This window comes from Medicago sativa, chromosome 4 (assembly GCF_051527215.1).
Source record: "Medicago sativa cultivar Bolivia chromosome 4, Bolivia_mono, whole genome shotgun sequence".
NCBI classification, from domain to species: Eukaryota; Viridiplantae; Streptophyta; class Magnoliopsida; order Fabales; family Fabaceae; genus Medicago; species Medicago sativa.
Window position 1 is genome coordinate 15028101 of NC_140752.1, and position 19540 is coordinate 15047640.

At 33.1% G+C, this 19540-nt stretch overlaps 2 protein-coding genes across 2 annotated transcripts in view; both read left to right on the plus strand.

Moving 5' to 3' along the window:
• Positions 1-13774, plus strand: part of LOC146926620 (uncharacterized) — a 33238-nt gene extending 19464 nt beyond the window's left edge. The window contains exons 4-17 of the mRNA XM_085700123.1: positions 5310-5409; positions 5665-5739; positions 5853-5987; positions 7422-7511; positions 7611-7793; positions 7877-7981; positions 8982-9140; positions 10844-10888; positions 11001-11222; positions 11682-11788; positions 12162-12218; positions 12478-12547; positions 12663-12906; positions 13483-13774. Coding sequence (XP_085556249.1) covers positions 5310-5409; positions 5665-5739; positions 5853-5987; positions 7422-7511; positions 7611-7793; positions 7877-7981; positions 8982-9140; positions 10844-10888; positions 11001-11222; positions 11682-11788; positions 12162-12218; positions 12478-12547; positions 12663-12824 — 1510 coding nt within the window. The 3' untranslated portion in view covers positions 12825-12906; positions 13483-13774. The remainder of the gene's footprint in view (positions 1-5309; positions 5410-5664; positions 5740-5852; positions 5988-7421; positions 7512-7610; positions 7794-7876; positions 7982-8981; positions 9141-10843; positions 10889-11000; positions 11223-11681; positions 11789-12161; positions 12219-12477; positions 12548-12662; positions 12907-13482) is intronic.
• The window catches only part of LOC146926619 (uncharacterized), an 83720-nt gene that overhangs the window by 25645 nt on the left and 38535 nt on the right, over positions 1-19540 (plus strand). The window lies entirely within an intron of this gene.

Below are 19540 nucleotides of genomic sequence, written 5' to 3' on the forward strand. Positions count from 1 at the left end.
TCTAAACGCGACAACACGCGCCGACAACATCACCCCCAAAATGCCTCAGCTATGTGGGATTAATCGCATAGTCCAAAACACGAGGCAACCCCCGGAATGAATTGTCGATTATATCCCTCCTAAATCCTAAGTTCGCTCAGCCCGGGTGCAGGACTTTTGATATTCTCACCCCACACGTTTGCAAGAAATTAAACATTTATTCACATAGGAAAGCAAGTAAAAGAAACAAGTAAAAAGAGCGCAAGCGTGGAAATAAAGACTAGGCGTAACTCTCGAATCTCCCCAGTGAAGTCGCCAGCTGTTTTATCTTGGTTTTCGGGTGTCAAACATTGATTACGTTTGAACCTTTTTAACCGGTGATATCTTATTTTTTCTTGGGAAGGGAAAAAGTAAGCAAAACCCTTGAGAATCGAGGTCCGAGAGTTGTTTTCGCTATGGGAAGGTGTTAGGCACCCATAACGACTATAGTATCCTATAGGAACCATCTTTAATTTCTACGCGCGCGCTTTATTTTTAAATGCTATTTTGAAAGTGTTTGTTTAAACCTAAGGGTATTCTAAGTGAAGAATTGGAGGGAGAAGAATGTGTTTGAATTTTTATTTTATTTGAATTGAAGGAATTTTGTTCCTTGCCTACGTACCCGTTTAAGGGATCAAATCCACCGTAGTTCTCTTCCAAAAATGTTTTTGTTTTTGTTGGTTGATTTTAAGTTTGAAAATTGGAATTTTGAAGAATGGAGATTGAGAGGCTTCATGAGCATTGAGACTTAAGAAAAAAGTGGGGTTTGATTAGTGATTTGCAAAAGAAAGTCAAAGTATGATTAAAGTTCATTGAAATTTGATTAAGAAAATAAAAGGGAAAATTACAATGGGATTTTGATCCCAAGGTTTATTTAGAAAATGGTTTGAGTGATGTTGTTCACATTTTTTTGGAAAATGATTTTTCTAAGTATAAAGCCTAAACATTCATCTAAACATACAATCCTAAACATACATCTAAACATGCATATTCTAGCTATATACCTAAAGTGAAGTGTGTGCATGTGTCGGTGCTTGTGTCGGTGTACATTATTAGAGTCCATTGTCCTTATTACATCATCGGCCTAGATACATTCTATGGTCTTGCAAGAAATTAAAATTGCATGAAAGTAAAGTACAAAAAGTCCTAATTATTACATTCTAATCTTTGGTGAAACTTAAAGTGCAAGAAATAAGATGGATATGGAATGAAATGGGAATGCTTATGAAGAATATGAGACATGAAATGAAATGGTTAGTAACACATGATAATATCAAGAGAAATAAAGCAAGAAAGACACTATAGCACAAAGCATAGAAAACAACCCAAAATAAAGGCAAAATGAGTGCAAACATGACTAGAATTTGCTCATAGAATGCAAGAGCCATATGACCTATAATTCTCACACTCCAACACATTTTAAAAGGTTTGGAATCAAATTTTGGAATGGGAATTAAGGCAACATGGTTAACTTGACATTTTGGAAGCAAACTTAAGCATATTTGCATTATTTATTTACACAAGTAACTTGTAAACTAAGTAACCAATCAAGATTCACCCCTATGCAGCAATACCAAACACAAACAGTAGCTAAAACCCTATGAAATCAAGTGGTATAGGTCACAAACATTCATCAAGCAATTGGGATTGAAATCAAGCAAATTTCCATTCATTTTTAGCACAAAATAGTAAGAAAATTAGCCACATTATTTTTACCAATCTTTAATATGCAAAATTATCACAAGAACACCACAAAAATATCAAGAAATGTGTATGAAAATTTTTAGAATTTTTAAAGAATTTTTAGACACAAAAACATATAAAATTTCACAATTTTTTAACAAAAATAGTAAACAATTGACAAGAAAATACCACACACTTTTTAACCAAGATTCAATATATGACAATATCACAAAAATATCAAGAAAATGATCAAGAACACATAGGAATTTTTTAGGAATTTTTAAAGGATTTTTTTAGGCTAAAAATAGGCAAGAAAATCACGAATTTTAGCAAGAATAAAAAAAATGCTTCAAATATTTTTCTCAGGTTTTAACACAAAAAAATGTCACAAAAATGTTAAGAAAAAAAAATCAAGAACACATAGAAAAATTTCTAGGATTTTTTGTGAACAAATTTGGACAGGATGGGGTGTATGTAGCAATTTTCAGCAAGTAAGACTGGGAAGGGGGGGGGTGCACGTAGCATACTGGAAAAAAAGCAAAAAAAAAACGTTGGGCTTGGGTTACTGGAGCGGGTTCTAGGGTGGTATGGGTCGCACCGGTTCACTGGTCCATAAAAGGCTTTGAACCGGTTTTTTTACTTCATTTCATCTCCTCTTTCTCTCTCTAACAAAGGTTAGAGAGAGAACCTCTGCAAACCATCCCTTTCTTCTCCGATCCCTCTCTTCACTTTCCGGTCATCTACTCCAAGTTTCCGACGCGGTGGTCGCCGGAGCGCCGCCGTGCCGGAACACGAAACCTTCCTCTTCTTTAAACAAACTATATCAAACGGTTCCTCTTTTATTCCTCTTTTCAAATCCGAGGTCGGTTTCTGTGAATAGATGACTAGAACTCGCAGATCTAGGTTTTTATATCCGAATTAAATCTTAGGAAAATAAAAACGAACGAAGAATGAGATGAACTGGTACCTTTCAGTGACACTGTGAACCTGGTTTTTGAGCTGCAGTCACACTTGTTCTTCTCTGCTTCAGATTTTTGCTTGATTCCTCCTCTTTTTCGATCCAATCCACCACGCCTTGAAGATCGTTCCAGTTCAGGTATGGCAGAGAACGATTTTGAGACGTTGTTGATGCAAATTCACACGATTCAATTCTTTGAGAACTTACGCTCGTTGTGATTTGGTTTTTGGGGAATTTTCGTGTTTGGAAACGTTTTTTGGATGAATCTTTGAACTGGTGACGAATCTGTATCCTTGATGTTACGAGGCTTTGAATCTGATCTGGTTTGTTTATGATTCTTGATTCGGATTGCGTGAGATTTGAGCTTGAAATGCTCGAATTCAATCTTGTTGAGTGTGTCTGTGAGAATTTTTTGGTGAATTTTGGTAGTGATTAAAGGTTGTTACAGTGGAGGAGAAAACAGTTACGGTGGTTGGAGGTGGAGAAATAGTTTGTTAGGGTTGGGGGAAGATGAAGGTGGAGGCGCGTGAGGCAGAGGAAAGTGAGAGAGAAAGTTCTCTGATTCTTGACTTTTTTGGAAACGTGTAAAAAATGATTGGTGTTGTTCATGATTGTGATGTGGCAGATATTTATACGTGGCGACTGTAACATCTGGACCAATAGGATAATGACACATGGACCTTGACTTGTAACTGACTTTTTGGACTAAACTGCAAATGACTAAAAAATAAAGGACTGAAATGCGAAAAATGACAAAAAAGGACCTTTAAAAGTAATTAATAATAAAATTGGTAAAAAACGTAATTTGGAAATAAACGTAAAGTGAAACGATTAAAATTGACAAAACGGACTAAAATGAACCAATGGCCTAAATGAGGTACTTTAAAGTAACCTCTCTCTGCTGAAATTTCGTGTGAAATGACCAAAATGCCCCTGGGGCTAAAACGACTAAAAATGACTCAGATGTGAATTTTAAAATGGATTTTTAACAGAGAATTGAAACAAAAGTTTATTTAAACCAACTTGAAAGACTCAGGGACAATTTTTTTAGATTTGAACAGAGTTTTGACACATGAAAAGACTAAAATGCCCCCTAGGGGCAAAACTGACTCAAAATGACTTCAAATGCAATTTTTAAAAGGGATTTTGACATAGGATTGAAATGAACACTTATTCAAACTATTTGAAAGGACTCAAACAAATTTTTAAAGATTGAAAGAAGTTTTAACATAGGAAATGACTAAAATGCCCCTAGGGGCTAAACTGACTAAAAAATGACTCAACTGATATTTTTTGAAATGAATTTTGACATGAGATTGAAACAAGGATTTATACAAACCAATTTAAAAGACTCAAACAATTTTCAAGGATTAAAATGAGTTGAATGCAGGAAATGACCAAAATACCCTTCTATGTGAATTTTGCAAATAACATTGAAATAAAATGCAGAGAAAGATGCAATTGATCAGAGACAAATCAAATGACTTGAAATGCAAGATAAGAAGAAATGAGTTAGTATTTTTAGGTCCAAAATTAGGGTATGACATCTATTATATTTTGTTAATTTGTATGTTTATGTAAGATCCATATTTGATTCTGTTAGAGGACAGGGGATAGAAGTTCAAGAGGTTGGTAGATAAAAAATCCTCAATAAAGATAAAATGAAGAAAGAAAACAGAGGGAACCCTTAAAATTTAGTCAGTGTAGCAGAGCTGTCCAGTCTCTTCCCGTGTATAAAATACTTATCGTGTTCAAAATCTATGAGCTAAGCACCAAAGAGAAACCATAAAAACGATTCTATTCTATATTAAGTCAGAGGAGAAGATACACCTTTGAAAATGCAGGCATTCCTGTCCAATCAAAACAGAAAACACCTTATGCAGGACATTGCAACAAAATGTTATTATCCTTGTCATCAAACCCTTGAATATAATGCGTAGAAGCTGATCCAAGCACATACCCATGATTTACGAGAAATTCCAAAATGCCTTTTCTTAAGGAATCACAAAGCTGGGCAGTGGATAAATAGAGGAGAGGCAGTTTCAGACTTAGATATGCACATAACACATATTTGAAGAGAGATATTTTATGACCGTAAACTGTGTTAGGACTTAATCACACGAGAGTCCAACCCAAAAGGCTAGTCTATTAGCGGGAGAGCCTTGTGGCTTAAGTACCACATTGAGTGCTTTTATCTACTCAATGTGGGACTCCTAACAATGCCACACCCTTTAAGAGACGACGCACACGGCGGCTTTCATTCTATCGACATTGACCCGGTGGTTGCCCTTTCCTCTTTGGTGGCTTCACTCATCTATCATCAGTATTCGATGGTGAGCCTTAATCCAGCCTTTTCCATAGTCGAACACTCAAGAAAGCACTAATTATTAGGACCTAAGCCCATAAGGAGAACCCAGCCCTAAAGAATAGTCTGTTAGGTGGGAGAGCCTCATGGCTTAAGCACACCACATTGAGTGCTTTTATCTACTCAATTTGGGACTCCTAACAAACTGCAACAGGTCTTGAGAGTTAATTTATGTAATGGTTCAATTTTGTAGTTCATTATATTATTGATAATAGACTCTTCTTATGTTAGGCTCTGCCTGGTGCACAGTACTCTGAAAATTTGTTCTAAAACATTTATTTGCAGGTTTAATGGTGCTTTATCGCACGAACTTTCAAATGATCATCCAAACCTGTTTATTATTCATCGTAAAGTTGCGGTAATATTGGGACAGTGGGTTTCTGAGGTATGTAATTGATTTAGTTGCTTTGTGAGTAAATTTCCACATTTTCATAAGTAATTTGCTCAAGATATGATGCATTGCTTTCTCTCACGACCTAAATATTGCAATTCAAAACATGTACAGGTTTAATAATTTCAATGTAAATATAGAACATGTTTATTAGTGTAAATAATTAGTTACTCTTTTACTGTCTAAAATTTTCAAATAAGGAACATTCCATTAGTGTTTACTATATCATGCCTTCTCCATTCTTCACAGATTAAAGATGAAACAAAAAGGCCTGTATATTGTGCTCTAATCAGATTATTACAGGGTAAAGATTTATCTGTCCGGGTATGTAACATGGTGCTATTGACTTTACTTCTGTTTCTCCGCTCGATCAATATATTTGTGCTTCATTATCTTTGTTTTGATTCTTCCAATCTAATGCAAGTTATTTTTTTTAGCTGGCAGCCTGTCGATCCCTGTGCTTACATGTTGAAGATGCAAACTTTTCAGAGAGGGAGTTTGTTGATCTTCTTCCCCTCTGTTGGGACTCATGTTTTAAGTTGTTTGAGGATGTCCAAGAATTTGATTCAAAGGTAAAATCTACTTCTGTGCAACTTTTTATTTCTTGATGGAAACATAAATTCATTTAGACTGTTTGGGAAATGTGTAATGACGGGGATGAATGGGAATAATCCTCTTCTGTTTGGTGATTAAGATTCATGCAGAGGAGAGGAGGGATTATAGCTGGAAATCATAGCCATTAAACCTTTCTTTTGGTTCCCCTCCAAAGTAGAGAGTAATGAATTGATTTCTTATGGTGATGATGGTTATAAAAAACAAGCAGAAGAGTTGTTATAAAATGGGGTGTATTTAATAATGGATGTGGCCTGTCATGTGGCCAAACCCAAAAAGGTTGTGGTGTGATCCGGCAAAGAATTTCAAGGAGATTTTTTGGGGAAGCAGAAGGTTGTATAGTGTACAAAATCTCATACCAAGTATGGTTATAAAATATCAGCAACAATGAGGATTTGAGTCTGTCAGGATTAGGGTTGAAGTGCTCAATGACCGATCCTTGCAATCTTCATTGATCGTAGTGAACTTTTTTATTTTTTCCCTTGGATAGATGTAACATGTAGGTTTATAGTTGGCAGTAGGTTGAATCATGCTAAAGTTTTGGTCTATTTCTTCTAACACTATTTTCTGCTTGTGCTTCTGGTCACTGCAGCTTACCTTAAATACTTAAATGAAAACGAGGTATAGTAGTTCCTAATGGTATTGGTTGATCCATGAAGTCAACCTCACCAAGTAGGATAGGGCTTGGATGTTGTTGAATGTTTGGCTTCCTTTAGAATCATAACTAGCTGTTTATATGTCTTAGCTTTTGGAGTTATTTGATGGTTTAGCTGTTTCTATATTTGGCTGTAAGACCGGTGATGTTGTATGGAACGGAATTTTGGGCGGTTAAGAACCAAACACGTGAATAAAATAAGCGTAGAGGAGATGAGGATGTTGCGTTGGATGTGTGGTAATACTAGATAGGATTAGAAATGACCACATTAGAGAGAGAGTGGGGAGTAGCACCCATAGTAGAAAAGATGGTGGAAAATAGGCTTAGGTGGTTTGGGCATGTAGAGAGAAGGCCTGTAGATTCTGTGGTAAGAAGAGTAGGTCAGATGGAGGATAGTCAAATCACAAGAGTTAAATGAAAAAGACCTAGAAAAACTATTAGGAACTACTTAAGAGATTAATGAGTTGGCTCCATATATGTTTTGGCGCAATTTGATCCAGGTTGCCGACCCCACTTAGTGGGATAAGGCTTAGTTGTTGTTGTAATCTGTTGTGACCAGGTATCCAGCTGGGTACCCTTTCTTTAGTCATTCTTTTAGCCTTTTCTTTTTGTAATAGATATCTAGAATTAAGCGAAGGTTGGCAAGATCACGTGTAATAGTAGTCTAAATATGATTTTTCTTTCCGAATTTGTTCCATTAGTGAATTGTAGTTGATATTTTTCTTAAAATATTTTTCAGGTTCAGATTTTGAATTTGATTTCTACCCTTATCGGACATGTTAGTCAAGTTGCTCCATTTGCAAACAAGTTGGTGCAGTTTTTTCAAAAGGTAACATAAGCATGATTCTATTTATTTTGTATACTATGTTTTGTTCATTTTAGCAAACTTGAATTTGTCTTATTTCTCTATTGCTAATATTATGGCAAGGTTTGGGAGGAAGCTTCTGGTGAAAGTCTGTTGCAGATTCAGCTTCTGGTTGCTTTGAAAAACTTTGTGATTGCACTTGGTTATCAATCACCCATTTGCTACAATATACTACTGCCACTTCTGGAGCATGGAATTGATATTAATAGTCCTGATGAAATCAATCTTCTTGAAGATAGCATGCTGGTAATCCCGTTGTCTTGTTTTTAACCAAGTAGATGTGTTACATTTTTGTGAGAGAATAGATCATGAAGATTCTAACCTTTCAGTTATGGGAGGCCACACTTTCCCAAGCTCCGTCAATTGTGCCTCAATTGTTATCATATTTTTCACGCCTTGTGGAGATTATGCAGAGAAACTTCGACCATTTGCAGGTTAGTCTTAGCTTCATACAAATAAATTTTAAAATTAACTACGTCTTTGCTTTCAAAAGAAAGATGATTGTTGAATTGAGACAACTGTTTCATGTACTTGTGATATGTGGTGTACATAATATTTGAATTTACAACAACAACCAATCCTTATCCCACTAAGTGGGTTTGGCTACATGAATCTAACAACGCCATAGTGTTTTATCAAAAACCATGTCTTCCTCCAATTCATTAATCTCTAGATCCTTCTTAATAGTTTGTAATATTTGAATTTAATGACAATAAATTTCTTCTGTTTCTAGTTCCCCTTCCTGCCACTGTTTTCGTGCCTTATAATATATTTAGATAATTGTTTTATGGAAAATGCTAACCAGTGCCCCAAGGGCACTAGTTAAGGAAACAAGTATAGTAAGAATTTCTTGGAACTTGTGTAATCTAATACTTAAGAGTGTAGAAAATGTTGTTTTCAATGCAAAACTTACCTTTTTTGTTTCCTTAACTAGTGCTCCGGAGGCACTACTTAGCATGACCCTTGTTTTTATATATAAGAAACACTGGTTAAAGAACATTGTATTGGGAACTGTGTTATTATCCTATATAATATATATATATATATATATATATATATATATATATATATATATATATATATATATATATATATATATATATATATATATATATATGGAATTAAAATCAATAGAGTTATCTTTCAGTTTCGAGCAACTCAACTGGTATCTAGATATGTGTGGCTTAAGGCCAAAAAAAAAAAATTAATCATTCATTTCTTCATTTGATGTAGTGGTATCCATATTTAAGCCAAGGGCATTTCTCTGTTCTTTGTGCTGTGTTTAGCTGCTTGAAACCTTCGCTTCGTTTATGACCTTTACTCTTACATATTATTGCTGATTTATTTACTCCCTTACCATAGCAGCACATTTTTATTGACCTTATTTTAATATCTTGGTTAATTGTTTTTACATTCACTTTATATGATGTACAGGTTGCAGTGAACATAATTGAAGATTACATAATTTTGGGAGGAAATGACTTTCTAAGCATGCATGCTACAAATATTGCTAACATTCTTGATTTAGTTGTTGGGAATGTCAGCGACAAAGGTCTACTTTCTGTTCTTCCTGTTGTCGATATCTTAATTCAGGTATGTTATTCCCAACTCATCAATTGTTATTAGCTACTGGGATTTTCGATATATAGTTTATCTTGTAAAGAGTTACAGCTTTTGGATGAAGATGGAAAAAAGAGAAATACGAAACAGTATATTGTTGAAAGGTTGTAGATATTCTATCATCACTGTATAGGCTAGCTAAACCATGTATTTAGAGTGAGTAGGATATCTGCGATCCTTTCATTTAGACTAATGTAACTTGGCCTCCACTGTGCAGTCAAAAGAAATACAATAACCTAACCTCAGACCTCTATTTATGCTACTAACAAGGTCAAGCACTTATACTAGTAGTAAAAGCACAACCTGTTGACAATATGACTTGCAACGTAGTAACTCTGAAATCTTCCAAGACCTGTATTCCCCCTGCTCGAATTTATTTATCGAATAAAATATGTATCAAAAGCACAAGGGCTATAGCTCAGTTGGTAGAGCACCTCGTTTACACACGCGCCAATGTTTTTTTTCATAGGAGTGGAAATTTTTATTCACTTTACCGTTTAATAACTCATAATCAAATATCAATAATGAAAAATTTCCAACTTGACAAAATAACGGAGGGGGAGGTCATAAGCGTCTATATCGTAAAATTGATTTTCGACGGAATGAAAAAGCCCCGCGATAAGAAGAAGAATTGACAATTAATGGAAAACAGAGATTGAATGTGCCCCTCCACCATATCTGTACAAATAGAATAAACCATTTATACAGAATGGTAAAGGGGGACACCATTTGCCGCTCAAACCGCAGCAGCAAATGCTATTCGAACAGTAGTAGATCAAGGCATGCAACGAGCGGTTACAGCAGCAAATATCCCCAACCTTTTGTTTTGAAACGTGCTGCCTGACTTTTATAAGCTGGTTACAAAAGTTTTTAATTCACCCCAATTCCCTTTATTCAACCATCAACTTGATATATTCCTTTGTTTTATTTTTTTTTCCTTTATGAATCCTTTAAAAGAATTATCAGCTATCACCTATCACTTTATGTAAAATGTAAAACAAATCATGATAAGTTGAATAGAAATAAGGATCCAACTCCTATTAAATGAGTAACTCAATTTAAAGAGTGGCCAAATGCATCCTGGGGTCCTTTAAGTTTAACGTTTGTACCGGATTAGTCCTTTTAGTTTCAAATTGGTCCTTTATGTTAGTAAAAGTGTGCATCTAGTTCTTTAGGTCATAAAATATATGCACCATTACCCTCTTTCCATCAAACTCAGTTAGAAAGTGTTATGTGGATGTTTATTGCTAACACAGTTGTATGAAAAAAGGGATCAATTTGTTACAAAAAAATAATTAAAGGACCAACTTGTTCACTTTTACCGACATAAATGAAACTAAAAAAACTAAGGATTAATCGAGTACAAACATTAAACTTAAAGCACCCTAGGTTGTATTTGACCTTAAAGAGTAATATGAATAACTCACCTTTATATATTCTCTATTTTTTTAAATTATATATGTTATTATAGCTGTTCTCCCTCTGCCATAGACTGCATTGCCACCTGCTATTATGGCATATTTTTGCCTTGTTGCCATGAACTGCCATCAATAATCCTATTTCGGTTTCATAAATTTCGTTGCTTGTGTCTAAATTTTGAAGGTAGTATTATTTTGTACCTTTTTTCTGATATCATTTCAAAAATAGTACATTTATTTGATTTTTCCTCTGTACAGTGTTTCCCCATGGAAGTGCCGCCACTTATCAGCAATACATTACAAGTAAGTCTAGTTATGTCCTTTAAAGATATGTGTGTGGTCAACTTATTTATTGTTTATAGTTAAAAATCTATAGACATAACTGTCAACTCTTGTATCATTTTATTTTCTCCAGAAATTAATTGTCATATGTTTGAGTGGAGGAGACGACCGGGACCCCTCTAAAACATCTGTTAAAGCATCTTCTGCCGCCATCCTGGCAAGGCTTTTGGTGATGAATACAAACTCACTTGGTCAATTAGCATCAGATCCATCGACTTCTCAACTGCTTCAGACGGCATCTATCCCAGTTCAAGAAAATATACTTCTTTGTCTGGTTGACATTTGGGTTGACAAGGTTGGTGTCGTTATATGCTTTAAAGATGGTGTTTGGGTTCTCCATATATTGCATATTTGTATCTAGTTTGTGATTGGACAAACTTTTTTTTTTTTCTTTCTATCAAGAGTGCTTGGACAAACCTGGAAAACAAGTTTCACGTTTGACTTTATTGTGGCATAGTGTTCATGTTGCCCTTGTTGAAATTATTGCCACTGTTGATCTTTTTTAAAATCACCCGGTTTTGTTTTTAGTCAATGGTTAAGTGTAAGGCTATGCATATCATTTTATTGTTGATATATATTCTTGAAAATAAGATTAGGATCTATGTATCCTATTGTGTAAATAGGAATAGAATATTCAATAATTATTTTATTTATTGCTTTTGAGCCTATATTAAGAGGCCTAGTTGTGTGGTTAAGACACAGGGTTTCACTATATTTTGCATCTGTTTTCTTATGCAACATATAAAATTTCCAGGTAGATAATGTTTCTTCCATCCAGAAGAAGACAATTGGCTTAGCCCTCTCAATAATTCTGACGTTAAGGATGCCTCAAGTTCTTGACAAACTTGATCAAATTTTAAGGTACTAATACACCTTTAAATATTATAGTTCGCCCGGACTCAAATAACAGCAAAAAAATAGTCATATTTGGTGGACTCAAATATAAGCAAATTTCAAACTTCATATTTAATGTTATCACTTCAAAATATCATTTACATTTAATTGGTGTACATATATAAGAAGTTTTCATAGAAAATTAAAGGAAGAGAAATGGTAATATGGGGAAACAATTATGTTTTTATTATATCAAGAAAATTAAAAGACATTAACTAACATTCTTAGTTAATCTACATTAAAATTAGTTGTTTTTTGCTTATATATAATTATAAGTTCGAAGGGAGTACCTTAGTGCAAGTAAGGAGCAAATGACCCCAGTGTATGTTTTGTTGTGCAGTGTTTGCACTAGTGTAATTCTGGGCAGAAACGACGACTTGACGGAGGAAGAGTCCAGGTTAGCTTTTTGTACTTGTAATATTTTCCTGTTTTTTGCACTTCATCCAGATTAGTTGAGACTTGGGCTGAATCTTGACCAGAATCCTCTTTTAATGTGTTGTGTAGTCCAATATTTCAGAATATATATTATTCGTTAACTGCTGGCTTTAGTTCTGAAAGTAACCCAGATTTTAGACTCTATAGGTGTTATCCCTTGTTTTAATTGTCAACTATCATGTTTTACGAACATAATTATTTATGTATGTTCTTATTAACAGTGGTGAGATGAGCTCCAGTACATCTCCTGATGAGGGCACTATTCCTGGTAAAGAATTCAGAAAAAGACAGGTTAGTGATTATGAAAGCTATATGTTATATCCATTCTGGAATGTTTCAATGTTTGTATGAAAGAAAGAAGAAAAAAAAACAAATGAATTGATGCATTTGTTTGTTTTGACTATAGATCAAATTATCAGACCGTATAAACCAGCTGTCCCTTGAGGACTCTGTCAGAGATAATCTACAAACTTGTGCTGCTATTCATGGAGAATCTTTTAATGCTGCAATGAGCAGTATTCATCCATCTGCGTTAGCACAATTGAAGCAGGCATTAAAAATGCCATAGCTGGGTGTGTCATTTTTGTGATCTAGTGGTGCTATGTGCATGCTCTCGGTCCTCCTGTCTATAGATTCATACTTCCTATACGGTATAATTCCTCATTTTAACATCTGTTTTCTTGGCTTTTCTGTTTGATTCCCTCCCACCCCCCAAATTCACTGATGTGTTAAAGTTCACTAAAACCAATAATATTAGGCGTTGTTTGTTTTCATTAACCCGAGAATAATACAAGATTGATGACGGGATCACATACCGAGTGTCAAATTTTAGGCTTATGAACTAAAACCCTACATGTTCCAGATGAACACTGTATGTACGCTTGAGGTGCTAGTGCAGTGGTAAGAGTTAAGCATTGTACCTTAAGGTACTGAGTTTGAATCTCCTTGGGGACAGCTGTACCTTAAGGTGCTAGTGCGGTGGTAAGAGTTAAGCATTGTACCTTAAGGCTTATGAACTAAAACCCTACATTTATTTTAAGTTTTCTCATTTCCTTCTTTCCATATTCCCGATGTAAATATCTGGCACAAGACATTTCAATGACAGATCAGAATAAAAATAATATTGATTTACTGTGACTATCTTGTGGAATTGTTTTAATGGAATATTTAAACTAATGAGTTTCTTATTCAGTTGCATCTAACATGTTAATAAACTCTTTTTGCAGGGTGATTTTGAAGCTTGTTACTTGGGCTGGTGATTTTTGATACATCTTTTTTAATATTGTGAGGTCATTGTTTTTGTCCCATTCATTTTCACTAGTCTTTGCCCCTTTGCAGCGTGAAACTTTGTAAATAGGATGTTGCTCCTTTATTATTTTAATATTAAAAAAAGGAGCAGCATCGAGTCCAGTGTTGTTTGCTTTGTTGAGAATGACAGTAAAATGTGAAATATTGTTTTGTAGATGCTGTTTTTGGATACATTCAGACGTGTAGTGAAAATTTTACCGATTCTTTGAACTGCAAGTTCTACATGCGCATTAGCATTACCAATTTTTTGTAAGATTTTTTACGATCAGGATTTTATAGTTTGGTTTTTGAGGATTTTTAACGTACCTTATGGATTTATATGATTTGAAACGACTCGATGAATGTTTAGCAAATTAATAATACTAACAATAAACATGTAAGAGTGTCTGTTGCTTTTTGGCATCTATATAACCACCAATATATAAATGCAACTCCAAAATTAACTTCCACATTATTTTTTTTGAGCAAAAATTAACTAATTTGCTCATAGGAATAAATTTGATCTTTTGTATAGCTAATTTGTTTGGCCATAGGCCATAGTTTGTTTGGCCTTAAACGACCATATTTCCCTTTTTCTACGCCATGACACCTACACAAATGGCTACCATAAACCCACCTATTGCGATCTCTTACCAATTCCACATATTCAAACTAATGCAGATATTTCTACAAACCTACTACTGTGATGCCTCAACCCTTAATCAGAAAATCAAATAGAATCATTAAACCTCCTACACTTACAGGCCTATTATTGCAACCTCCTAAAAAGTGCAGTGGGAAATTTTGACTCTACGAGTTCAAGTAAATCATTTCCCATCTATCTCCCTCCTAAAAGTCCGATGCTTTTTCTACATATTTTCAAAATATCAAATTTTCATAATTTTATCTAATATATTTTTCAAGATATTTAAGCTCAAAATTATGCATTGGCATTTGTAATAGGGTCAACTGTGTCATGTATTATGGGACGAAGGGAGTATCATTTACTAAAATACCCTTATTAATTGTAGTTAGTGGAATAGTTAAGTTGGATGAAATTCAATAAATAAGAGTATAATAATGAAAAAAAATAATAAATGTTGCATTGGTATTCTAAAGCGACAATTATTTTGAGAAAAAGAAAAAATAGTAAAGAGACAATTATTTTGAGACGGATGGAGTACTCCTTTGGGTTAAACGGTGTTTACGCTTCCTATTTAGGCGTGTTTTGGTTTATCTGTCTATAAAAAAAATTGGACACCCACCTTGTAATTTGAAGATTTTTTGGTTTTGGACATTCGTGAATTTTGACGGTACAAAATAGTCGATATAACACAAAAGTAAACCAAAGTTCGCTCAAATTTCAGGCGGCAAAAGTACCTTAAATTTTGATATCATGAAGATCAAAAATTAAGGAATCTTCAAATTACAAAGTTGGAATTCAAAGTTTTTTTTTTACAGAGGGGTAAACACCAGTTGACAAGACACAAGCAAGCAAGATCCTTCATTTAATATGACACATACTTAGGGGATTTGATATATGTTTCTTGCGAATGGAAAATATTTGGCTAGGATGGATGAACCCACTTTATCTTCCTGACAAGTTCCACACGAATATTAGTTACTACTATTAAACATAGTTGGGATTTTCTTATCAATAATACGACAAAAAAAGTGATCCTTATCGACTTAAAATCTGCAGGTCAAGAGTTGGTTGAATGGTTGATTGGCAGCTCCACATAGGGGGTGATGTATCTGTAGACACTTCGACAAACAAATAATTAAAAGCCATAAGTGGGAAGTTTTTAGGGTTATGGATTGTACATGGACTAGAACTAATTAGTAGGTTTTAAAAGAGCATGATATATCTTTAAAAAAAAAATCATGATATGATACGATGATTAGGGTTTTATGACCCAAAATCCTAGTTGGACAACTGTCTCAAATGACAGTTATAGACATGTCCATAATATGGTCTACTCTTAGATTAGTGACTTAAGGATGTTCTGATCCGTTAGTATATTGAGCTTACTCAAATTCAAAAAAAATAATATACGAAAATGTTATTCATACTTTATTTTAATCCGAGTTTCATATTTTATATTTGTTTAATACCCATATCATCTTATTACATAATATAATCTTGATGCTGTTAAGTCAGTTTTTCATTTTTTTTTTTCTATGATGGAAAAAATCAACCTTTTTTTTTTTTGGTTACATAAAAAATCAACCTTTAAAATGTAACAAAAAAAAAAATCAACCTTTAAAAATATTGGAGTAAATTCTTCAACATATTGGAATGGAGGCCTGGCTCAATCATTTTTTTTTTTTGGTCAAAGTGAAAAGTCTGAGGTTCGAAACCCGGTCTTTGCATTGTTCTTGCAGCTATCAACTGAGTTGTGCTTATATGCCGACTCAATTGAAATCTTAACTCAAAAGATATTGATGTAGCAAATGTTGATTGGTTTACTTTATTCAGAATTTCAACTAATGCTCTTTGATGGGACAAGAATGTTCTCATTTTCACTAAAAAAACTCAGATTGATTGAATGATCTTTTTACAAAATTTACCACCAAGCTCAATTATAATTGATAAGTAAATTAATCCATTTGGGGTTGATCCAATGGTTGGTTTGAGACCTTGAAGTGTGCCCCTCTCAAGGTCTCAGTTTCGATTATCCATGTTGCCAATTTCGGTGGGTTAAGTCCATATAAAGCTATGCTCTGACTTTAAATGGACCCCTGCAAGTGGACGACATGATTGGACCCCTCGGATTAGTCGGTTCTCAGGCAGGATATTGAGTTTTCAAAAAAATATTGATAAATAGATTTTTCAAACTCCTAGTTTTATGGAAGATCAACATAGGATGATTCACACAGCTTGATCTTCTCTTCCCACAATTTTTTTAAAGGTTAATGTTGATGGTACTCATAACATAATTACTAGTATATCTATTTGTGGTGGTATTTTAGAAATGTTAATGGGATTTTCATCAATGTCTTTGTCTAGAATTTGAAAGTTTGTTATGCTCTCCATTATGAACTTCATGCTATACTCCTTCGTCTCAAATGTGATCGTGATATTCATCTACATGATGTCTTTCTTGACTGTGATTAAGTTATACTCCCTCCATCTTTTTTCTTCTGATGTTTTAGAACTTCAATTATATTTCAAAACTTTTGATGTTTTAGTGAATTTATTATTGTTTTATCAAGTTTACCCTTTTTGAAAAACACCATAAACTATTAAAGTAGTTGTGACCTTTGATTTATCACATGTGAATTTAATGATAAATAAGGATATTTTAGTAAAAAAACACACAAATATTTATATATTTTAATTACTCCTTAAAACTTGTGCCAAGAGCTAAGTAGCAGTTAGGATGGTTCAATTCAATCAAGAGTGCATCTATTTTATACTTTAAATCTTTCATTGATGAGATTCATTATACGTTCCAACTTTCCTTCAAAAAAATTATACTACGTTCCAACTTCCACAATAAAATATATTTTTACTCATATCTATCGTGAGGCAAATTGTTATACCGACCATATTGCTAATTTAATGCTTGTTTTGATTATTAGCTTTTTAAAAAAAATAGTTTTAACATCCACGGTTGTTTGAGTTAGATGTTTATAACAATTTAATCTTTTTAGTTTTTTTTGTTACAAATTGATTTTTAAGTCATAAAGTATCTACATCATTATCCTATTTTCATCAAACTTTGTATGTCAAAATTCACCGCTCTCAAAAACAAGGTTCATAGATGTGTTATTCACTCTTGATTTATAACAAAAGTGATTGATTGTTTAATTTATAATATTGTTGATGAAATATTCATGTGTAAAATTAGGCTTGAATTCAAGGACAAGTAGAAGAAAATGTGTAATCATGTTTGATGTCATAAACACTTTTGGACCTACCAACTTAATGTTAATTGATCTATAAACATTTTTTAACGAAGTTGGCTGAAACAATGAGTGACACGTAAAATATAAACATGCACACATAACGTGAATTAACCAAGCGCGACAATTATGTCAAAAATAAAAATTAAGCGCACAGTATGAGAGTGAGAGAAATAAAAGTAGATTTTTTTTTTTGGTAGTGGAATCAAAATAGAATATACAATAGGGAATATATTATTACTAATTAAAATAACAATTTTTTTCTATGACAAACTTCAATGGTGTTAGCTGTGTTTTAAAATACAAATTTCAAATTGTTTGGTGAGTTATGATGGAGACTGAATCTTGTTCGTAATTTCAGTCACGAAGAACATAAACTTCTCTCTGATGTATGTCACAACAGTCACATTATTGAAATGGAAAGCATGTCTAATTTTTTTTTTTTTTTTTTTTTTGTAAAGAAGGAAAGCATGTCTAATTATTTGCTTTTGATTTCGCTTAGTTATAAATTTTTCCCTCACCTTAAAATGTGTCACCTAAGAACATCCCGGGTCAAATGACAATGATAATTATACTTCTTCGAAGTAATGATCAACAACTAAGAAAGCAATCGATAATTCAACTTAATAGATAGTAAAATCAAATCAAAACCTTAAAAAGTCTTTGCTTGCAGTGTTACAAAATACGAATGTTCTCTAGTTGGTGTGTAATTTTATTGTTTTCAAATTACAAATAGTCTTTGTGAATGATGATGCAGACTTTACGGCTTTCCACTTGTGGATTTTGAAGTAATGAAGAACATAGAACTGAAAACGACAAAGCGATGAAGAACAAAAGTTTTGTCACTGATGCTACTCTAAAAAAAAAATGAAGTATGTTCGTATTTTACAAGGATGAAAGAGAGGACTTGTTCAAGTTCATTATGAATGGTGTCTAAACCTATGCAACCTAATTAAGATCCTCTTGTTAGTCAAATAATAAGCTGATAATTATATATCTTGCAAATTGCTTGTAATGAAAAACGACAAATTAATTCTCGAAAAGAAATACTCCATCCGTTTCAAAATACATGTCCAATTTTTGCAATGTGCACTATTCACTTGACTTACTTTGACCATACTTTTTAACTAATGTATAATACAAATATTAGCATGTAAGATAATGTTTGATTTGTCTCGACAAATATTTTTAAAATATTAAATTTTTATAATCTTTTACTTTAGATAATTAAAGATATTAACGGTCAAAATTGTGCATTGGTATATGTGAAGTGGTTGACTTGAACATGTATTTTGAAACGGATGGAGTATTAAAGTACATGACATCTTAATCTCAATTTTTCGTATCAAGACCCTAAAATTGTTGCATTGTCACAACATTAACATCATAACGGTGTTCAACGTCGTTGTTTTATAGCAGATGCTAGCATAAAATCTTTTAGGTAATTCAGTTCAAACTTGTTAAAGGTGAAGTGTTCATGTTTAAAAGGAGAGCTTTAACTCCTCGTGATTTAAAATCTTGCTTTAAATAGTTTAATTTGATACCTTTGAGACAATGAAAGCAGGATTATCTCACTTACAATATAAACTGAAATTTGGTGCATCTTGTGCTTTCTTGAGGTGGATTATAAATAAAAGGCTTAAATATGCTTTTGGTCCCTGCAAAATAGGCCCGTTTTGGTTTTAGTCCCTGCAAAAAAATTTATAGCTTTTGGTCCCTGCAAAAATAGGTCAGTTTTGGTTTTAGTCCCTGCAAATCTTTTATAATTTTTTTTATAGTTTTTTTAAAAAAAAAATTAAAAAATTCTGGAAAATTAATAAAAAAATTAAAAAAATTCTGGAAAAATTAAAAATTAATAAAAAATTGAAAAAATATTAAAAAATTCTGGAAAATCGAAAAATTAATAAAAAAATTAAAAAAAATTAAAAAATTCTGGAAAATTGAAAAATTAATAAAAATCTTAAAAAAATTCTGGAAAAATTTAAAATTCATAACAAATTGAAAAAAATATTAAAAAATTCTGGAAAATCGAAAAATTAATAAAAAAATTAAAAAATTCTGGAAAAATTAAAAATTAATAAAAAATTT